The sequence below is a fragment of the Diplotaxodon limnothrissa genome, linkage group LG12 (assembly GCF_057381915.1).
Source record: "Diplotaxodon limnothrissa isolate DT_005_m linkage group LG12, D_limnothrissa_male_GT1.1, whole genome shotgun sequence".
Lineage (NCBI taxonomy): Eukaryota > Metazoa > Chordata > Actinopteri > Cichliformes > Cichlidae > Diplotaxodon > Diplotaxodon limnothrissa.
This window is the reverse complement of record NC_140607.1, coordinates 40,270,082-40,292,350: the sequence shown is the minus strand read 5'-3', so window position 1 is coordinate 40,292,350 and position 22,269 is coordinate 40,270,082. Positions and strand designations below refer to the sequence as shown.

The 22,269-nt window shown below is 44.3% G+C and overlaps 1 protein-coding gene across 1 annotated transcript; it reads left to right on the top strand.

The window, feature by feature from the left end:
* The first annotated feature begins 756 nt into the window (after nt 1–756).
* LOC146622158 (uncharacterized) lies at nt 757–21,403 on the top strand. The gene is made up of 13 exons (XM_085366989.1): nt 757–969; nt 4,438–4,696; nt 4,973–5,118; nt 5,220–5,458; nt 6,219–6,391; nt 6,476–6,499; nt 7,871–10,117; nt 10,650–10,736; nt 10,936–11,010; nt 19,372–19,539; nt 20,878–21,021; nt 21,099–21,188; nt 21,273–21,403. Exons 1-13 carry the CDS (start codon nt 757–759, stop codon nt 21,401–21,403), a joined length of 3,996 nt encoding a protein of 1,331 aa, XP_085223115.1.
* Nucleotides 21,404–22,269: the final 866 nt, after the last annotated feature.

The following is a 22,269-nucleotide window of genomic DNA, read 5'->3' as shown; positions in this document are numbered from 1 at the left end:
GGGCGAGGGGCGGCGGGTCTTCTTCTATCCCCAAGGTTCACAGCGTTTCTCTGGTGGATGTGAGCCTTGCTTCCCTGCGTGTTTGGGTGGGAGAACAGGTCTCGACTGGGGCTTGTGCGGACTTGTCCAATCACAGCTCAGAGTACTCAGGTCCTGTAGGGTTCGGTTGTCCTGCTGGGAGTCTTCAACGGTCACATGAGCAGTAACAGTGAGATGTGACTGGGAGAAATGGCCTGCCCGGTCTCTGACTTCTTCACAGTTTGTCCATAATGAAGGGGCGCCTGGTTCCAACTCAGCTTAGTGACCGGTTCGTGCAGACTGAGTAGCCTCCTGTAAGGTGCGTTGCTCCTTACGTTTCCAGGCTGAACAAAAACACGTGAAAGCTCTCGGCTGAAGGCAACAATGTAGAAAATATTCATGAATAATTGGTTTGAATGCACAGGCGAGCTTCCAGAGACAACACAAGCCTGTGCCCAAAGGTGGCAGCTGCAAACAGGAAGTGAGGTCATTTTGAGCAGATTGTTTCCTGTCTGTGAACATGTTTGGTTCAAGTTCACGGCATACTCAACGTTTGATGCTCTGTTTCTGTTCTTCCACTGCAGGCCTGTGGGCGGCGAGCAAAACCTTTAGCACACCATGACAACCACACAGAAAGCAGATGGTTGCCATGGTAGCCACCTGTTTGAAGTAGGCCTGGCAAAGCTGTAACTATGGCATGACCTTCAGCTGAACTTCCTGTTTGCCTGACAGTTCATCATGTCCCTCTCACACGCCCTCGCCCTCCTCGCCCTCCTGCTGCCGCGTGGACGGTGTCAGTTTGATGTCTGTCGATCTCTGCGTGGCTCAAAGGCGGGGCCTGAGTTTTACGCCTGTCAGCCGCCCCCAACCAACATGAAGGAGGTGATGCAGATCAGAGTTGACCCCCCTGGGATCACCTGCGGAAACCCACCTGAGAGATTCTGTACACTGGTCAGTCTGACGCACCTGAACACACACACCTGATCACAAACCTGAACACACAGGTGACCTCTGAGCCGACTTCCTGTTGCCTGTGTCACAGAAAGACATTGTAGCTCTGCTCTCTTCATCATTTTCACTCCACAAACTTCAGTTTGTCAGATGAACTCTGTCCACAGGTGAGGGTTTCACTTCACAGAGAGCTTGTGATTGGTGCTGCAGCATCTGAACTGTTTGCTGATGAAATTATTTTAAAGTTTTCCGACTACATTTAAATTGTTGGTGTTTCACTCATTTTAAACGTGAGCAGCTCGTTATCTTTCACCAAAACAAGGAAGAGTAGACGATCACCTGTCAGTCATTGTATGACCTCCTGCAGGCGCCCCGAGCCACAGTTTGGACCCCTCTGCAAACACACAGAGGACACGGTGATCCCGCTGGCTCTCTAATTGTTCCTTTGGGAAGCTGAAGTCCTGCCTGAATTATTGATAAATGTAACAGCTGTAATGAAGCAAAGACTAAATGCTAATTGATTTCATTTGTGTCAGTGAAAAGACCCCGAGAGTCGGACAGGAAGCGTCTCACAACATACGTGAAACACGCTAAAGTTCAGTGGGTTAGACAGGCGCAGTAACGTGATCAGAACATGAACAAGGACGTTCAGACTGTGCAGCAGATGGACTCTGGAGCCACTGGCTCCACTGAAAAACAGACTCAGCTGTAATCACATTGGGTGGAACAGTGGTTATGCCTCCAAGCAAGAAGGTTCCTGGTTTGAATCCCAGCTGTACCTGCACGGCTTTTCGCCAGCTTCCTCCTGAGACTTGCGTGACTAACTGATCTGAAATCAGCTATGAAGTGTGGGAACAACTCATGTTAGCGTTTAGTTGACATGCTCACAGTTCAAAGTGTCGACGGAGCTGTTTACAGTTTTTGAAAGTGAAGAGTGGGCGTAGATACCTGCTATCTGTGCAGGTATCTACACCCCCCAACATTCAATGACATTTCTTATCACACAGGATCAATAATGAGTTTACATTCAGACCACCACACATGCTTTGAGTCAGACTACTGTAACAGTCTTTTAACGGGAATTAATAAGCTTTGCTATCCAAACTTTCCAGGAACCCTGAACATGTTACTCCAGCTTGCTGCTCTTCAGATTTGACTCAGTAAAGTTAAATCCCATTTCAGAGTATCGACCTGCTCTTCCTGTACCAACCGCTGCGAACCCTCAGATCCTCAACACAAACCTGTTTCCTGTTCCCACCTCATGCTAAAGGTGATCGAGTGTTGGCTGTTTTTCACACTCAGCTCTGGAGTGAGCGGCCCGAGGAGCTCTGGCATGCTTTGTCGGGGTTTTCTATAAACTGGTCAATTTGAATGTAGATTTGATGTTTTTGACATTCTTAGTTGAACTCAGTATTGTTTGTAACTTCGTTAAAGTTATTCATTACATTTGGAATAACTGTCAGGTAACTTTGGAGTCTAATTGGCTTATATTACATTGTGGTCACGCTGACAACTAAATACACAAGGATTCATTTTTAAAAACCTTTTTATTTGGAACAAATTAGGTGATATTACTGAGACGTAGTAGTGAGTTTACTTCTGTCGTTGTCACTGGTGCTGATGTCGAAACTACATCTAGTCAGGTGACCAAGAAAGTTAGCGACAGATCGAACAGATTTCATGAGTTTACCCAATTCCTTAAAACTCCAGAGAGGCCTGTAAGACTGCACCTCTGCTTCCTGGTCCCAACTCGGGTCACGTTTTGGGGGGTTTAATAAATTTGGCGGGAGCTGCTCCATCCAAAGCAGGATAGATGCCGTCTCTTCTAACAAGACCAGGGTCCTTCCGAATGTTTCCTAGTTATCTGATGTTGGACTCTGAGTTTGGATATTTTGGTGGAAACTGCATGAAAATTTAAACACTTTCATGATCATCTGACAGGAATGAGTCTAACACGTCTCCTTCAGCATGTATTTCAGGTTTTCGGCCCTCTTCGTGTGATTAGTTAGTGCTGGTTAGTTAAAGCCACATCTCCTGCACACGGCAGCTGAAGTTAAAGGATAAACCTCAAACCCTAATCAGATTAGCATCAGTGTTAATCCCTCTCTGCACATGTTAGAGTCTCTGTAAAGGTACAGCATACTGACCTTTAATGACTACACAAAGTATGTGTAAGTATAACGGAGGCCTAGGTTAAAGGTCAACATTAATTAAACACAGGCAAACAGAAGCTGTGAGAATACCGCACAGTTTGTGTTTGCAAACGTCATCGGTATTAACCGCCTACAAACAGCATGTCAGACCAAATCAGGAAGCACCCGCAACAATAAAACTACAAACACTGGCCATGAAAAGCCACACTGGTGCTGGTCCATGTTCACCATTAATACTAGCACTTCTGCGCTGAAGTTATGGTCTTTCCTCATCTCAGTCCACTCTGACTACCCCGAACAACACATTTTTTAATTAAATTAAATTAAATTAAATTTTATTTATATAGCGCTAAATCACAACAAAGGTCGCCTCAAGGCGCTTCATAGATACAGAGAAAAACCCAACAATCATATGACCCCCTATGAATTTAAACCTCAAAAGTCCCCCTCTTCATTTCTCTCCTGAGAAATGAACTAATTCCTTATTTATCCCTTTAAATTTACTTGCAGGTGAAAATAATAACTAGAATGTAACGAAACAAATCATGCCCACAAATCAAGCTCTAAACCCACTTCTAATTTCTATTTTTGGCCACACACCGTCTACGGGTAACATAAATCCAGTCTTAACACTATTTCTTTGGCAATTTACATAACATACAAATCCTGCAAACTATCACTAAAGTTGCTCTCATTACTCTCCATTACTTTCACAGTGTTACTGGAGGCCAAGGTAATGCCATCCAGAGTAAGAATCTGCTTAGATACCATATTTCTAAGCTTTTCAGGGCCGAGTACAATAACCTCAGTTTGATCTGAATTAAGAAGCAGAAAGTTAGCGGCCATCCAGGTCTTTATGTCTTTAAGACATTCCTGCAGTTTAACTCATTGGTGTGTGTTATCTGGCTTCATGGACAGATAGAGCTGGGTGTCATCTGCATAGCAGTGTAAATGTATGCTATGTCTTCTAATGATGCTGCCTAAGGGAAGCATGTATAATGTATGAGGTAAAAGTAAAAAGAACAAATTCCTGATAAAACATCTGTTTTCTGTGGACTTCCATCACACTCACCCTCTTTTCTCTCAATCAACCTTTGTCTTCGAGGGGCTCCTGCAACACCATGCCTGGGATTATAATGACTGTCTCTGAAATGTGCAGTCGCTGCTTTAAAGAGGCGTTGGAATTCTTTCAATTTTTCAGGAGTTACGGGAGCTACAGATGTTAATGTGACAATGACATTCTTGATTGTTTATAAACTTACAGCCCGTGTTCGTGCTTTATCAAATATTGGTGCTCAATGTGGTCTTTCCTCAGGAGAACCCGTACCTGTGCAGCGATGAGTGCGACGCCTCTAGCCCAGACCTGTCTCACCCTCCTCAGCTCATGGGAGACAGGGAGAGGGGTGGGCTCATCACTTACTGGCAGACAATCACATGGTCCAGGTTTCCTGAGCCCCTATTGGCCAACATCACCCTTACCTGGAACAAGAGTCTGGAGGTGGTCGATGACATTGTTGTTACCTTCGAATATGGCCGTCCAACCAGCATGGTGCTGGAGAAATCCATCGACAAAGGTGACTGGAAACCTGTTAAACACCTGTTCTGACTAATGTTTGAGAGATTTTCTGAAACATTCAGCTGATCAACTTCACTGAAGAGTAATTAGCTGAGTGCAGAGTCTGAGGGGTATCATTCAGAAACCCTTGTCTCCTCTGATCCATGGATGTGGGTGAAACAAAGTCATTTATGAAGCTTTTACAGATGGATTTTGTCTGGAGATGATTCTGAAACCAGGAAACAGGAAGTCACAAACACCGTGAACTGTCAAATAATCAGCGTTTGTGTTTCAGGTGTCACTTGGCAGCCGTATCAGTATTATGCCGACGACTGTCTCGAGGCGTTCGGCATGTCGCCCAAACGAGTCTCTGATTTAGCACCAAGTAACATTACCCGGGTCATCTGCACCGAGCAGTACTCCCGCTGGGTCGGCGCTAAGGTCTGTAACTGTACCCTGATGCTGGTCCCGCACAGTATGCAGAACACATTTGTACAGCTTATATTTATTTGTGGTTATCTGAAACTTCTCCTCACCAACAGGAAGAGAAATCTGTGGTGTTTGAGGTGAGAGCTCGGTTCGGGGTGTTTGCTGGTCCAAAGCTGATCAACATGGACGCTCTGTACACTCGGATGGAGACCACAAAGGGACTCAGAGATTTCTTCACTTTCACCAACCTCCGACTGAGGCTCCTCCGCCCGGCACTGGGAGGAACCTACGTCCAGAGAGACAACCTGCTGAAATACTTCTATGCTATTTCCAACATTGATGTTTTTGCCAGGTAACCAACAAAGACCTACCATAATCTAACTATAACTCAGCAACAACTGGCTACATTCACAAATGAGACAAACAAGTCCTTGCCCTGAAAAGACCAACATCCCTACTGGGTAACAAACTAAACAACCACAAACAAACACTAATGTACCATTTCAATGCCAAAACCAGTTAACCAACCTCTATATCACAACCAAGACGAGCCAAAAGCCAGCCATCATCATCAGGCGTTCCCCAACATTACAGCTAATCACAAAAAGTCATGTAGGGGGGCAGAACAGAGAGGGAGGCCAGTTTAAGAGGATTAGGATTTGAGATTTTGGAAAGAAATTGGACTACATTCAGAAGAATTTTCTTTTAAAGCTTACCTGACATCAGGGGGTTTTCAGCAACTTTTGACATACACAGAGGATAGATGATCCATGGTCAAGCTGAACACTGTCACCATCTTGACATGACAAGCAACTCAACCAGTCCCACTGTAGCCCCGCCCTAAATCCTGGCCTGCTTCGAGCAGGACAAACTGTTGTATTCAGTCAGACCTGAAAGTACTCACTGCTCAGATCGCCTGAGCGATCTGAAGGCTCGTACACTTCTGTCCAGTCAGACTCCTTCACAGCCAAGAGGAGTCACTCCCTGCTGGACATTAGAAAGAATGCAGGTTTAAGGAGCAGCGTCCATCTTAGTGGTCTAGTTTCAGGAGTTTCATATGAGTTGGTAAAAGTTCAGGTGAAGCTAAGCCCTTCTTTGTGTGTGTTTCTCAGGTGTAAGTGCAACCTACATGCATCTCAGTGTGCGCTGCGCGATGCGACACTGCAGTGTGAATGCGACCACAATACGGCTGGACAGGACTGTCAGAGCTGCAGCCGAGAGTTCACATCTCGCACCTGGAGACCAGGATCATACCTGCCCCTGCCCAAAGGCACTGCCAATGCCTGTATGTAGCTACACATGCACACAGACACGCACCTGCAAACAGCAATATAAACTCTACACCTGTTTCCATTCATGTCCTTCTCAGGTGAAGCAACAGAACCTGCAGCCAGTAAGTACAGCTCAGCTGATTAGCTGTCTTAACTGTCTGTCTGCTCACCTGTCTGTGTTGCATCATGGCACTTTACACTTGTAAGCAACTGTGCGTTTCTGTGCAGCTTGTCTAAGGTGAGCTTTTAGCAGCTGAATTCACTTCACGTTACATCATCCCCGTCAGTCACACGATAGCAGTCTACAAGGAAAATTTGGATGTTAATTATGTAGTTAACAGATGAGCCGCTCATGCTCTTAGTCTGTGTAAGTTGTTTTAAGTTGCTAGTTGTCACACACACACACTCATCCTAAGAGATGCAACCCTGACTGAATAGAGATCAACAGATAAGCTATATAGATCAGTAGATCAGCTAGTGACTGACTTTTTTAGATCTGAGGAGTCAGCAGCTGAATTCTCAAATTTCTGGACAAACGCGATTCAAAGTTTCTGAGACTAAAGCACAAGGTGGAAACAGTCTCGGCTAAAGAGAGGATTTGTCCAGCAGTCTGTGGATTTAGCTGCATTAGAAATTGTTAGTGTCCATAAAGCCTCTGCAGGACACAGACCGGGTGTTTCTTACAATCACAGGAGATGAGATGTGGCTGGATGGGCTGCAACAGACTCCAAACTAAACCCAATGTTATGGCCTCAGCACCCTATGCAGGAAGGACCAGAGATAATAACCCCACCCAAGCAGAGCAGAGGCTGATGAGCCATGGCAGAGATCAGGTGACTGAGGATGAGCTAGATGCATAAAAGAAACCCAAACTGTACGAACCTTGAGATCCAGGTTCAGTTGCAAAAGGAGCCTCTGCGCTGTGGTTCATTGTACAATGTTGACCTGTTGATGGTGTGAACACATCTGTATAATTTCTAAAATAGCGCTGCTGTTCAGACTGTTAGGGGACAGGTATAAACATGTTGATATTTGGGGTGCTGAGAAGGAGGTTTAGTCTCAGATTTAAAGACAGGACTTGAAGAAAATAAGCATCAAGACTAGAAGATTAATGGCTCAAATGGTTTCTGTTGTTGGTTAGGGATTGCATGAGGGATGGGGTTGATTGCAGTTCCACTAAGACCAGGTTTTGGTTCCAGGGAGGCCTTTGAGAGCAGGTGGTTTACTCTGGAGTCTGTCAGCCTGACCATCTGCGTGGCTGTTATGAGAATGTTCATTTATTGCACTCCCTTTCATTAAAACCTCCCTGGAGTCTCTTAGCTGTAAAAAGATCTTGTTTTCATTCTTTTTCTGGTCTGGCTTCATGGTGGGACACACCCAGCTCACCAGTTTATTTTTACAGCCAGAGAATTAGACTGGAAAGCCCCAGTACCCTGTTCTGCAGACTGTAGAGAAAAGATTACTAAAGAGACGTAACTCTTCTTCTCTGACAGCAGGTGGTGACTCTAACTCTGAAGCATCTGATAGACCTGCCACATCAGATGGAGTGACTGACAGTACTACTACTGCTACTATTACTACTGTACCTGAGAGCAGGACGCCAACCGACACAAATACTGCTATTGGCATTACTACAGCCACAACTGACAGAACTACTACAGCTACTGTTCCTACTAAAACTGACTTTGGTACCCCAGCTGACAGTACTACTACTACAACTACCAGTGACAGTACTACAGCCACTTATACTGTAACTGACAGTACTACTAAAACTGATACTAATACAGCTTTGAGTACTACTAACCGCATGACTGATAAGACTTTGAATGACCCAACTTCTCCTAAAGACATTCCTTTGACTACATTCATGTACACATTAATGTCTGATAACAGCACAGAGGGTCCTCTTATGGTTTCAGCTGATATTTCTACTAATACTGGAGGCAATTCAAGTACCAGTACATACATGACTGACTCTAGTACTGTGACTTACTTTACTAGTAGTAATGATTCAGCTGACCTTCCTTTAACTGCTATTGACTCTACCTCAACACTCACAACTGGTACAGTAGTTCTTACTGCTGTCCGTGGTACTATTAGTACTACAGGTTCTGTTGCCTTTACAGACTCATTCAGTACAGCTGGACCTACCACAGACACAGCTCCACCCAACAATCCACGTCTGAAGACTGGAGAAAAACCACCTCCCAGAGTACTAGACAGTACCACCAGCCGTCCTACCAGTACCACCCCCACTGTCCAAGGCAGCAGTACTGACACTGGAGGGTCTATCTCTGACCCACTGGGTCCACCCTATAACTCCACTTCAGACGTTGGTGTGCTTGGGACTGATATATCGAAGGTGGTGACCAGTGCTGTGTCACCTACTGTCCCAACACCATCAGCTGGAATTCTGCCTCTAACAACCATCCCAGAAACGTTTTCCCCAGGTGACGGGTCTCAATCTGAAAACTTTCTCCCCACTGGATCTGTCCGTATCAGTCAGGCTGGAGATACTCTCTTTACAACAAAACGTGATGGAATTTCTCTTCGTCCTGATATACCTCCTCTGGCTGTACCTCCTCCAGATCTACCACTGGAAGCTCCCTCTGTGGATATACCTTCTGCTCTTAATGAAGCCCTTCCTGATGTAATTTCTCCTGATGTTTTACTGGATATACTATCTCCGGATACACTTTCTCCTGATGCATCATCTCCAGTTACACTTACTAATAATGTACAGCTACCAGAAATGCCCCCTCTTGATCTATCATCTCCAGATACACTCACTCCTGATGAAATAGTTCCTTTTGTTCCAACCCCCAATGTACTGTTTCCAGGTGCACCATCTCCTCCTGCTTTATCTTCCCTCAATGTTCCAGCTCCTGATGGAGCTCCTACTGATATATCTTTCCTTGAGGTACCTACTCAAGAACTTCCTCGTCCTGATCTCCCTCTGGAAGGACCACCTCCTGACAAACCTGCTCCTGATGTACCTCTTCCCGACCCGCCTTCTCGTAATGTATTTCCTCCCGGTACACCTCCTCCTGACCTACCTTTTCCTGATCCGCCTTCTCCAGATGTACTTCCAGATGGGCCATCCATTAAGACTCCAGATACTTCAGTAGATTTTCCTCCTCCTGATGTACCTTCTCCTGATGGGGCATCTCCAGAAATACGTCCTCCTGATGCTACCCCTCCAGCTCCAGATATTCCTGTGGACTCCGTGTTGCCTCCCTATGGAGGTGGTCCTGTATCAGACACAAAGTCCGCTACTATAGATCAGTCTGACCCTGCTGGTGATTTAGCACCTGTTGACTTTACCTTCCCAGTTCCAGAAAACCCAAAGTCAGTTGGCCCTGGACAAGATTCAGGATCTGATTCTCAGCCCATGCCTGTGGTTGAACCTGGCAATGTTTCAAGTGACAATATTGAAACGCCTGGATCTAATTCTATCAATGCTGGACAGGAATCTTTTCCAGTAAAGCAAGGCAGAGGAGAGACAGGAAATGAAAAATCTGAATCAAGTGGTCCAGATTCTTCTGTGCCATACAGAAACATTCCTAATGTGGATCCAGGAGTGGATCCAGGCAGTGAGAATCCTGCAGTAGATTCTACAGCAAACAAAAAGGAAAGAACGTCTTCTGGAGAGGAATCTGTTGAACCATCAGGAGGGTTGAAGTTTGAGGAAAAGAAAGACTCGAAACAAGAAATGACAAGAGAGGCAACAAAGGAAAAAGGTACAAAAACAACAGATTAGGATTCACAGTCAACAGATATTAGTGTAGAAAGTATCCTTGTTGTTAATAGATTACTCCACCCATCAACCCATCCATCCATGGTAAATGGACTGATTCTTATATAGCGCTTTTCTACTTTCCCGGAGTACTCAAAGCGCTCTATACAACATGTCACATTCACCCAATCACACCCATTCTCACAAGCACTGACTCTAAACTTAGTGCTTTCTAAGTACATGCACACAAATTCATATTCTGATGGAGCAACTTAGGGTTAGTATCTTGCCCAAGGGTTGGGTACTGTTTCCATGGCTGAAAGTTTCAGTGTTAAGTGGAACCTTTGGAGATTTCTCCATCATGGCATGATTGGTCAGATTACTGACACTGGGCGGATTGTAGGTTTATGCAAATTTGAAACCATTTTCTATTGAAGCATTAATGGCAGGTTTTTAGTGTTTTTTAGAAGAAATGTAAACAGAAAACATCAAAATCCTCATACAAATTAAGTATTTCATTTCCTTTTTGAACCAAGCAGTGCCTGAAGCCAAAGAGGAAACTAAAGAAAAATCTAAAGCCGAAGGAGAGAAGGAGAAAGAGGACAAAGGCTATGAGAAGAAAGGTACAGAATGCAGTCACTGTACTGCCATACTGCCACCTACTGGCAGGTAGTAGTAATGTAACCCTCATGGTAAAAATCCTAACAGGATGAATAGATCCAGTAAACGTTGTGCTGATCCCTGATTGGTAGATCATGCAGTGGTGACCCTGACTTCATATTGCCATGCTTACTGGTTACGCACCTGGTTTTGTGTCTAAAGCAACCCAGAAGATCCTGATTCCAGGAGGACCAAAGTTCAGTCAGCTGTCCAAAATTGCCTATGTGAGCTTCCAGGGTAAGACCTCTGTGTCCCACCCATTGACTGTAGAAAACATGGACGACGCGTCAGGTCCCCAAAAATGAAGCCAAAACGTCTCTATCGCCCCCTGGTGTCTGGCTGCAGTATAGGTCATAAACCCCGCCTCCTCCTTGTTAGCGGATGGGACGGGGGTCAGACTAAAATTTATTAATTCTCCTCAGATAATCTTTTTCCATAGATTCTTTCTTTTGTTATCAATAGTTGCTGATTTATGTCCAAGGGGTCTCCTTTCCCATAAGTTTGATTCTAATTCCTACTGCGGTGATGTTAAATTGGGGTGAAACGTCATCATAGCAGCTTTGACTGGCAGCTGCAGTCACGGAGAAACTTGCGTATCTCTGTTCGGGAATAGCAGATAGAGCGTAGGCTCTGAGAGGAGGACCAGCGTTTACGTTACGAAAACACGACCGAGTGTTTTAACCTGACAGCCTGAGGTATTCTTCAGTAAACTGGACTACCCGACAGAAGGACCCGAGGCCCCGCTGCACTTTTTCGGTAAGTTAAACGTGTTTGTAAGCTAATCCGTAACTACCGTCCTTAGCTAGCTCCTGAGACCTAGCTAGCTAAGATGAGCACTCGGCTGTCAGGGTTCGTTTAGCTAATCTGTGCAGGTGAATGAATTTACCCTGACTGAAGAAATCAAGAGAAACGCTCTGCGCTGCTCAGTCACTAATTACCGTTACTGTACTTTTATTACAAGTGTTATACTGTAAAAGCAACAGGCTGCATCCTGCTTCAGCTCCTGTGCAGAGCTGATTATTAAATATCTTAAAACAGCAGCATGTTTTCAGTCTCCACATGTGTAAAGACAGTAACACCATTTTTTTAAGCTTGTACTTCAGTAACTCCTCATTAATCTGTAACTATGGATTAAACTGTAGAACTGAAAAAATGTAAGAGAAGAGCTTCAGATCCTGAGTGTGTGAGGACAGAAGGATCAGCTTTATTTTAGATTTAAGAGATAAACTTTATATTTCAGTTTGTGATGGTTCTGTTCTGTTTGTGATTACAGGAGCTGCCCTCAGATTCAGACCTCAGCACCACCCAGTGACAGCAGACAGATCATCCAACATGTTCACATGTTAACTGCAAAATGAACTGATGAAAACAGTACAAAGGTTAAAGTGCCACATGTGCTGTAGTGAAAGCTGCAGCTGTTTTATTGATAAAGTTAAAGACAAAAAAACAAAACGATTAATCACTCATGTAACTGTGTCACTGTATATCAGCATTAACAGGACCTCAGTTTGGTGTTTCACAAAGCTGCTGATAGGGATGGGTACCGGTGTCCGGTGCCATGATGGCACCGGTTCTGACATAAACGGTAGTAACCAGACCGAAAAGCAGCGCACATTTCGGTGCTTTATTTCGGTGCTTTTTCTTCCTGAGCTGTGATACACTTCTAGCCAATCATTTTACGTTTCCGAGGATAGTAGGCGGGCCCAGGTACGTACGTTCTTTTAGAGCAGAGCTACAGATTAAAAACGCCCAGGGCGAAGCGGTCAAAGTCTGGCTGTACTTCACAGCAAAATATGCAAACTCAGCAGCCTGCAACAAGTGCTTTAAGCTGATACTGTGATACTGTCAAAGGAGGTAACACCTCAAATCCGATGAAACACCTGGCGACGCATAGCGTTTTTTTTAAAAGCCCAGAAATGCGCCGTATTTGATAGCTTGCTGCGAGACCTCACACCGAGCGCATCTACTGCGGGTGGGTTGCCTGTTATGCAACATCCCCCAAAAACCCGAAGAGGAGAGTCCTGGCCCCTAGCCCTGCCAGTGTAGCAGAAATGATGAGGATGATGATGCAGCAGCAGCCGTTCTTCTCTGCGTGAGTAGCTAAATGTTGTTCGTGTGTAATTTACGTTGAGTAGGCTAACCACGTTATTACATTAATGCATGTAAGGTGAACTAGCAAACATCATCATAGCTACATGCGGCTGTCCTCTTGTTTGATGGCAGATACTCCCTTCACCCTGGCCAAAAAGGCTAAAATGACCAAAGAAAAAGTGGAAAACAGTTAAACATGAGAGGTTTTGGACAAAGTTTATTTTTTCCATTGTTTAAGCACTGCTTCCAGCCAAGAGTGATACCATATATGCCCCATAGCTGCAGAAAAGGCTAACATTGTTATCTTTTTACAAAAAACAGCTAAACATGAGAGGTTTTTGGACCAAGTTTGTGTTCTCCATTCTTTTTGTTCCTAGGGCGACCGTGGCTCAGGGGGTTGGGAATCGCATCTGTAACCGGAAGGTCGCCGGTTCGATCCCTCGGCTCTCTGTCCTGGTCGTTGTGTCCTTGGGCAAGACACTTTACCCTACTTGCCTACTGGTGTTGGCCAGAGGGGCCGATGGCGCGATATGGCAGCCTGGCTTCTGTCAGTCTGCCCCAGGGCAGCTGTAGCTACAACTGTAGCTTGCCTCCACCAGTGTATGAATGTGAGAGTGAATGAATAGTGGTATTGTAAAGCGCTTTGGGTGCCTAGAAAAGCGCTATATAAATCCATTATTATTATTATTATTCTTTAAGCACCGGTTCGAGCACCGTTTGAGCACCGGCACCGTTTCAAAAGTACCGATTTGGCACCGGTATCGGATAAAACCTAAACGATAACCATCCCTAGCTGCTGATCTCAGACCTGCACAGCTTCCGTTTTAAACACTTGATGTACTCAGCTGCATGAAGAGCACGTTTGAGTTTCTCTGACACAATTAAATAAAACCTGATGAAGGTCAAAGGTCGTCACTTGTATGTTTAACTACAAATTTGTCATCTGGAATTCTTTCAGTTTTTTGCAGATGGTGGGTGTTAAGTCTAATTGTTGAATGTTGCCATTGTGTTTCTTAAATTTGTACAGTCTTAGTTTAAGCAGTAGGATCAAAGCCATTCCTTTGATTCTGACCACCTCTCCAGCCACTCTGTGCTGGGGGAGGTTTTATTGTAGATACATCCTATCTGAAAGATCTGTTTCTTTTGATGTAAGCTTCCTGGGTTTATGACCCTTTGGTCAGCAGGAGGTCTCACACACACACACACACACACACACACACACACACACACACACACACACTCAGTGTATACATTTACATACAGTGCCTTGTCTTTGTAACCAAAGGGGGGTTGCAAGGGGAGGTGCTTTGTAAACTATTGTTTGAAGTTTGTCAATAAAAGGCAGCGAGAGGAGGCCACCATTTTGGGGGTTCTTTGTCGTGCTGGACACAGACGAGGCCTCCCTTGTGCAAGTAATGGATCGATCGACTGTCTTGTTTTCTTCATGATGAATAAGTCTCTAGAATTAGCGGGGTTTGTGGAAACACAGACCCAACAGTGGGTTATTTACCATAAAGTGATTCAGAGTTATTCATACCAGAGTAACCAGAGAGGATCATATATTTTTAAATATACAAGTTTCTACAGGACTGAATATAATATCTTTATGTAAAAGCCTGGAGCCTCTGGGGAGTATCCGAGTATTTATAACATTACACAACCCAAAGGTCTCCATCACAGTGTTCATGAAATGCTGGGTTTATCCATCTTCTGGGGCGGGCCTACGGAGGAGTGCTGAAGATTTCCCTGTGAGGGAGCTGCTGGTGAAGATCATGAGTCCTGCTTGATCAATGCGATGAGCTTCAGTCTTCCAGGGGCCCGTTCTTCGTACCTCGCTAAGTAAGTTAGCTGGATTGGATTGTTGACGATTTCGCGTGATCTTGGATCGTTCGGTTCTCCGAAGCTCATCCGGGACTTGCTGTCATAGCAACAGATCCGTAAGCGTAAACCTGCTCGGGAGCAGGCTTACTTTATGTAAACAGGATTAGATCGCGGCCACTCAGGTATGTCCGCTTCATTTATACGAAAGCAACAGCGATATTTTACCACTGTTTTACCATAAATAAATATTATCAATGTAACTAAAGATAATGCAGCACTTGATCCTTTTATTGATGTCACACAGATACATACAGGTCATTTCGTAAAAAAAGGGAAATGTACTATTAATCATTCTATTACATGTATTTGATTATTTCAGATGTAATTCATATTTTAGAGTAGTAATAGTAAATTACTTCATGTAATCAAGATGAGAGACCACGGCTATAAAAGCGAAGGTGGATTTGGGAAGCCTGTCGCAGCCATGTCCTGTCCGTATACGCGAGCCACCCATTGCAGAAGGTGCAAGATTGATAAGGAGAGTTTACAGAATTCAGCGTATATTGCGGGACAGACAGGATCCTTTAGCTCAGCGCGACAGTGTGCTCATAGAGAGATATCGATATTCCCGTGAGGGTATTATTTACTTAACCAACTTGTTGACGAGGGGGTGCAGGACCACCACCTGTCTTTTTTTGCTCTGCCTTTTTCTTGGTTGCTGTTATAAACAAACAAACAGATTATTTCAGGGTCTCTTTTCAAGAGACTAAAAGCAATATAAGTGATAAATATTACCATTCTGTAGAATATTCTTATATTTCACTTTTACTTGTTCCCATGTTCTAGTGGGTCCTGTCGTGGCTCTAATGTGAAAGAGGATATAATGTAATATAATATAATATGATATAATGTAATATAATATAATAAATTTACCCTACCGCCTACTGGTGTTGGCCAGAGGGGCCGATGGTGCGATATGGCAGCCTGGCTTCTGTCAGTCTGCCCCAGGGCAGCTGTGGCTACAACCGTAGCTGCCTCCACCAGTGTGTGAATGTGAGAGTGAATGAATAGTGGCATTGTAAAGCGCTATATAAATCCAATCCATTATTATTATTATTATTAAATTACTTACGAGTTTAATTTGTCAGCAACTTCCTGCCAGCCCTCGCTCCTTGCTTTTGCAGCCTTTGCAGTGTTCCCTTGCGTTTTAATTAAACTCTGAAACTCCTGAAATCCCTCAATCAAGAGTTCTTGCTCTGCTGCCGAAAAATACCGAGTGCGCTCCTTCGACATTTTCGCCGACCAATCAAAGGGTTGCCGATCAATGTTTCTACTATCGATGCGTAGCCCCTGTTAAGCCACCCAGTGATCTCACATTACTTCATCCAGCTGTACTGATCGTCAACAACAGGTTTGTTCGGAGAACCGGGATAGCGAGCTCAAAGTTAGCGCGATGATTTGATCTTGGATGTGTCATTCGATCTTGGATGTAGTAAGCGAGGTACGAAGAACGGACCCCTGGTGTTTCTTAAATGAAACCTCTTTCAGTGGGTCAACAGAACAGCTGGCACAGGACAGCTGTGATGAAAGAAAGGCAAGAAGTTTCTCCAAACCTTTGGACCCAGAAACCCAGCTTGGTCCTGATGGTCTGCCTCACTAGTTTCTCTCCAGGGTGAATGTAGCTGTTGATATAATATGGACTCTATTATTAAATGAAAAGAACAAATTAGACTACACTACTGAAACCTCCTGCTGATGTTTTTAAAGTTTCCATGTTACCAGGCTATAGAGATTTAAACAGTTTTAGATCCATTACACTCACAGTCTTATGTTAAAATCTCAAAGGACAGCATTATATTTTTGATATTAACAGTAACTCTGGGCCTCTGTGGAGTGTGCAGCTGATCTCATCACTGTCTAAAAATGGAAACAAAACCTAAGGAGTCCTGAATCATTCAATAACAGACTATTAGAGTAACAGGTGTGTAACATCGCTAGCTAGCTAGCAACAAGCCTCCAACACAGTGCGTATGCTAGCAGCTAATCTAGCAAACTAATTAACAACCAGAGATGGGCAGTAACGCGTTACTTGTAACGCGTTACTGTAATCTGATTACTTTTTTCAAGTAACGAGTAAAGTAAGGGATTACTATTGCAAAATCGGTAATTAGATTACCGTTACTTTCCCGTAGGAACGCTGCGTTACTGCGTTACTAAAACCGTGATTTTTTTTGCGAGAATGTCTCATGACAGTGACGTAAGCAAGTGCGACGTTGGTGACAGCAGCTGTGTGCAGATCAACAATGGATAATATATCGAGTGCGGGAGAGAGTATGAGCGTGCAGCGTTTAAAGTGTGGAAGTACTGACCTTACTTTGAGTTTGATTCCATAAAAAGTGACAAAAACATTAGTGTCCGCTGTGCGTGGGAAGAAAACTTCTTTTTACAGCGAAAAAAACCCCTAAACTTCCGAGCAAGCACCGAGTAGCTACGACGTGATGGGAAACTCACAGAGACACTCGCGCGGATTCTTCAACTGACCGCAGCACACCTACACCAGGGTAACCCTCCGCCTACCCTGCTCCTGCTTTACAGGTGAAAATAGAGCAAAAGGACCGCTGAGTCTTTGACTTTATTTATTTTCTGCTGTGTTTTACTTGCATCTGTTTGAAAGAGTGAGTGAAAACACAAAAAATATTTTATTTTATGTGCTGGAATGTGTAGAAAATAGGTTTAAATGTTAAACTAATTTATTCAAGTCAGAGAATGTTGCATATAATTAAATGTTTTGCTTGATGCATAAAGTTAAAAGATTAAAACTGATAAAACAAGTTAAAAAAAGAGACTTTTCCATTTGATTACATTTTGTATGATGGATTATGCAGAAAAAGTAGAATTGGGCTGAAAGATCTATCACTTTATCACCTCTTCAGGTTGTAAATCGTGTTTTTAAAAAGTAACTAAGTAACTAAGTAACTAAGTAATTAATTACTTTTGAAAATAAGTAATCAGTAAAGTAACGGGATTACTTTTTGGGGGGAGTAATCAGTAATTAGTTACTGATTACTTTTTTCAAGTAACTTGACCAACACTGTTAACAACAGAGTGATTTTAGATATTGTAGAACTATAAGATGATAAGCTGTGTTTCTTTCTCATAACAGTGACGTGGTTGTATTTACCTTAATTTAACGAGTCGTCAGTCGCGGTAAACCAGCTAAAAACTGGAGCAGCCGGGCTACGTAAAAAGTGTAGGGGGCGTGTTTCCGGCCATGTCCAGCGGGTGTGTGGGCGGGAGCGTGACGCAGTCGCTCCACCTCAAGTCACTACTGCGCAGACTCTGGCTCCAAAAATGCAAGATGGCAGCCTCCACAAGTGGGATATTTTGGCTTCATTTTTGCACAATGTCACTGTCACTACCCGATCCGTACCGGAAACCCGATCGGTACCCCGCATGCGCGAAAGGTTTCTACTTCCGGTCGTAGCGTTTTACGATAGTTATGGGTCAGAGTATCTGTTAAGATGTTAAGAATAACAAGTATATCTTAAAATGTTTGCAATAATGAAGCGTTTCAGTACAATGTAGACAAAAACGAAAAATAAAAAGAAAGTTACGGATCAGGACTCTCCGATCCTTACTGCGCATGTGTAAAGTCTGACCGTACAAATCGGGTCTACCCGATCCGTAACGCGCATGTGCAGATGTTTTCTTCTTCTTCTGTTCGTTTAATGGCAGTTTACTCCCCAGTGTACGAGGATACCGCCACCTGCTGACCGAGCGAATAAACCCTATTATAAACTGAATTATCGTCATTACAAACGTGTGTTAAATCTGATTTAGCGATAGTCGAGTGTGTTTATGCTTGTCTGTGAGGAGAGGATTGTTGGAATAGTGATGATGATGTGCGCTATCACTGTCAATTGTCAGTAAACACTTAATCTGGCTGATGAATCTACACGTGAGATATTACAAAGTCTGCATTATTAACTCTGCAATTAGGCGCCATTCTTCTTATTTTACGGCGCTGTTGCTCAATCGGGGGACGCTCTCTGTTGAGGAGAAAAGCATGAATTTCTTTGCATACGGATTATCCATTGTTTAAATGTCCCGGGCAGTCGAAAAGGAGGCAGAGCTGTTGAGAAATGCTAGGAGCTAACTGGGCGCTAACCGCATCATTCAAATATATTGAATGTCGCAAAGAGAGGAAGTGACGTAAGATTTGCGCATGCGGGGTACCGATCGGGTTTCCGGTACGGATCGGGTAGTGACACACAATGCGAGGAGGCGCTGTCACGTCGTCCATGTTTTCTACAGTCATTGGTCCCACCCTATACCTGACCCCACCCACCAAACAGACCTCGCAGTGAAATAGACTCCCCCCCCCCCCCAACCACCTCCAGATACACTGATCGTGTCCAGAAATTTTTTTTCACAAACTTAAGTAGACACTGACTCCTTCCTATCAGCACTGGTCCCGCCCCTCATTGCTCTAACTCCTCCCCCTTTATTTCACTACGTACCATGATGAGCACTAATAAAACAATGTCTCCCCATCAAAGTTCATGTTGTGTCATCAATCTATGTTTGATGTCCGGGGGGTGTGGGTGGGGCTGTGGGTGGTCCTTCTTTGAACACAGGTGTGTGTGTGTGTGTGTGTGTGTGTGTGTGTGTGTGTGTTTCCTTCAGACTGTGAGTGTAATGGTCACTCCAACCGCTGCAGCTACATCGACTTCATCAACGTGGTCACATGTGTGAGCTGTAAACACAACACGCGGGGGCAGAATTGTCAGTACTGTCGCCTTGGTTACTACCGAAATGCCTCGCTGCCGCTGACTGACGAGAACGTCTGTGTTGGTCTGTAACATGCACACAAACGCAGAGATAGAGCTCAATGTGAAGTTAGAAACCTGTAAAACATCTAAAGGTTGAACCGTAGCTCTGGTCTTGAGCTCTTCTATGACAACCAGGTCGAACATGTAAAAATCTCCTCAGATGTCTTCACACAGCTCTGACTTTATAAGATACCAAAGTGTATTCTCATCAAACGGCAGCACAATGTTCCACAGGTCAGAGGTTGTCTTATCACATTAGTTTATGTTAATATCTCACAGTGAGTAACCCATCTGAGCCAGACCTAAAAGGTAGAATGGAGATCATATATCTTTCAGGAGCAGGACCACACCTCTGTACACGCCCCGTCCAGTTCTCTGTCTATAAATGACCAACCCCACTGCCGCACTGTGGCACTACAAGCTATTCATACGCATTTTTGTCAGTATGTGGGGATCTGCCCAGGAGCCACTGCCAGTTCCCAAACCACAGCTCAATTCATGCTCACGTCATCCACTTATCTACTAAAAACACAATCTGTTACGTCCCAGTCTAGGAATACAGGTGCGCAACATGAGGGTTAAAAGGAAAGTGACCCCGCCTCGCTCCCCAGAGCCATATCCAGAAGCCAGTTTACAGGTTAAGGTGCTTTCATTGCTACGAAAAACTGAAAACTTTAACTCTGGGGTGAACACAGGCCAAAATAACAAACAAAGCAAGCTATTCCAAAAAGGGAGGTGCTACCTAAACCCTGGGAAAAACAAAAACCAACTCCCTGATTTAATAAACAAGAGCAAAAAGTACAGAAAATAATAAGGCAGCTTCAGTACAGTGTCTACAACCGACATACAAAACTTAATGATTCTCTAAAGTCACACACGGACGTTTATCAAAGATGGTTTGGAAGCCAAGGATGGTCTGCTGCTGGAGAAGGCTTTTTAAAACAGGCACTTGGCACAGGACACTCGGAACAAAATCCAAACACCGTGATCCAAAATATGGGCGGGGCCGTAACACTGTCCAACCTGAGGATGTGGTCCCAGCTAGTGAATAGATAGATAGTCTATTGATCCCACAGGGGAAATTGTCGTGTTACAGCAGCATGACACAGAGGAAAAATGGTCCACTCCACAATAAACAACAAATAACACAGTTGGAGTGCCACAGGTGAGGGCCTTCTACTATGACACAGCACAGGAATTTATATATTTTTATATTTACAACAGCGACACAAACAAAAGTAAGAATGAAGTCGGAAACAGTAAGAGTCAGACTGACATTGTGCAAACTGCATGAATAAGTCCTGTTTACACTGTACATGTAAGGTGTAACACAGACGTGTTTGGGATGTTGTGTCCTCAGAGTGCGAGTGCCACGCAGACGGCAGCGTGTCTCCTAGATGCTTGGACTCGGGTCTTTGTCAGTGTAAAGATGGAGCCACGGGGAGGCGCTGTGACTCCTGTTTACCTGGATACACCTGGAGAGGAGGCAGGGCCGGCTGCACAGGTACACAGAGGGGCTGAATATGATGCGCCTCATGTTATCGATGAGCTAATTGGTGATCGATGATCTTTCACCATCAGCAAACGTGTGCGACAGTGAGCGTTTGGTCTGTCGGAATGGAGGAACCTGCGTCGACTTCCTGCGCTGCATCTGTCCTGAAAACTTCACAGGTAAACACAGCTCAGGTGGTGTAGGTGGGTTGGGAGATGCAATGATGTCACAGAACAACTTGATGATGCCACGTGCCCCTTCAGGTTTATTCTGCGAGCAGAGGGTGTGTCTGAAGAAGAACGGCTGCCTGGAGAACGCTGAGGACTCCGCCTCCTCTCTGGCATCACACCTTTACCTGCTGACCTTCGGTCTGATCACCGCCACTTTCTGCTGACCCCGCCCCCAGGCACAATGTCCCATAATGACATTACCTGGGACGATGTGATTGCAACCAAATGTTTTTCACTGAACTTCATGTTTTTTTACATTGTCGTACAGGATATTACATCACAATCTTATGACATCACATAAGGCCCTGCACACTAAGACGATCATCACATTATAATTTTAGGAGATCAACAACAGGTCACTTTAACCTGACAAATCAGAGACAGCCGAACTCTGCAGGAAGAGAGCTGCCTCAACCCTACTCTCCCTCCAGCCCGTCTTCTCCACATCGTCTTCTCCACATCGTCCTCTCCACCCCGTCCTCTGAATAATAAAGGTTTATCTTATCTCCTTCTCCCCCTCCTCCTGTGCGGTTCAAGGACTCTTTAATTTGTATGGATGAAGCTCTGCAAAAACATTGTCACCCATACTGCACTTGGAGCTCTGACTGGTGCATACGTCTGAAGGTCAAACTGAGTGAAATCAGCTGATCAATACGTTACGTGTCCTCTCTATTTCATGCAGAAATGTGATGAAGTTTATTGACAAAGCCGCTGATCGCTCGCCCAGCTGCAGCATTGATAAATGGTGATTCTTTTTGTGGCAACATTTTAGCTTCATACCTTTTTTAAAAATATATATTTATGTTTTATATTCCCAAAGGTTGATTCTGTTCATCTGTTCATCAGTGGGAGAAACATTTCATCATCATCCAGGTGACTTCTTCAGTCTCAGCTGACTGCAGTTTTCCCCAAACCTTATAAACAGTACATTTGCATAATGACTGAAACTAAAAAACTAAACTAATACCAAAAATTGGTCGACCCCAAGGATCATGGTGCACGCTGTTAAGTGCAGGAGGATTGGCAGGAT

Coding starts and splice junctions, on each gene's coding strand:
- LOC146622158 (XM_085366989.1), top strand. CDS start 757: ATGTCCCTCTCACACGCCCTCGCCCTCCTCGCCCTCCTGCTGCCGCGT. Junction 6,500..7,870: donor AGCAACAGAACCTGCAGCCA/GTAAGTACAGCT, acceptor CTTCTCTGACAG/CAGGTGGTGACTCTAACTCT. Junction 19,540..20,877: donor TGACGAGAACGTCTGTGTTG/GTCTGTAACATG, acceptor TTGTGTCCTCAG/AGTGCGAGTGCCACGCAGAC.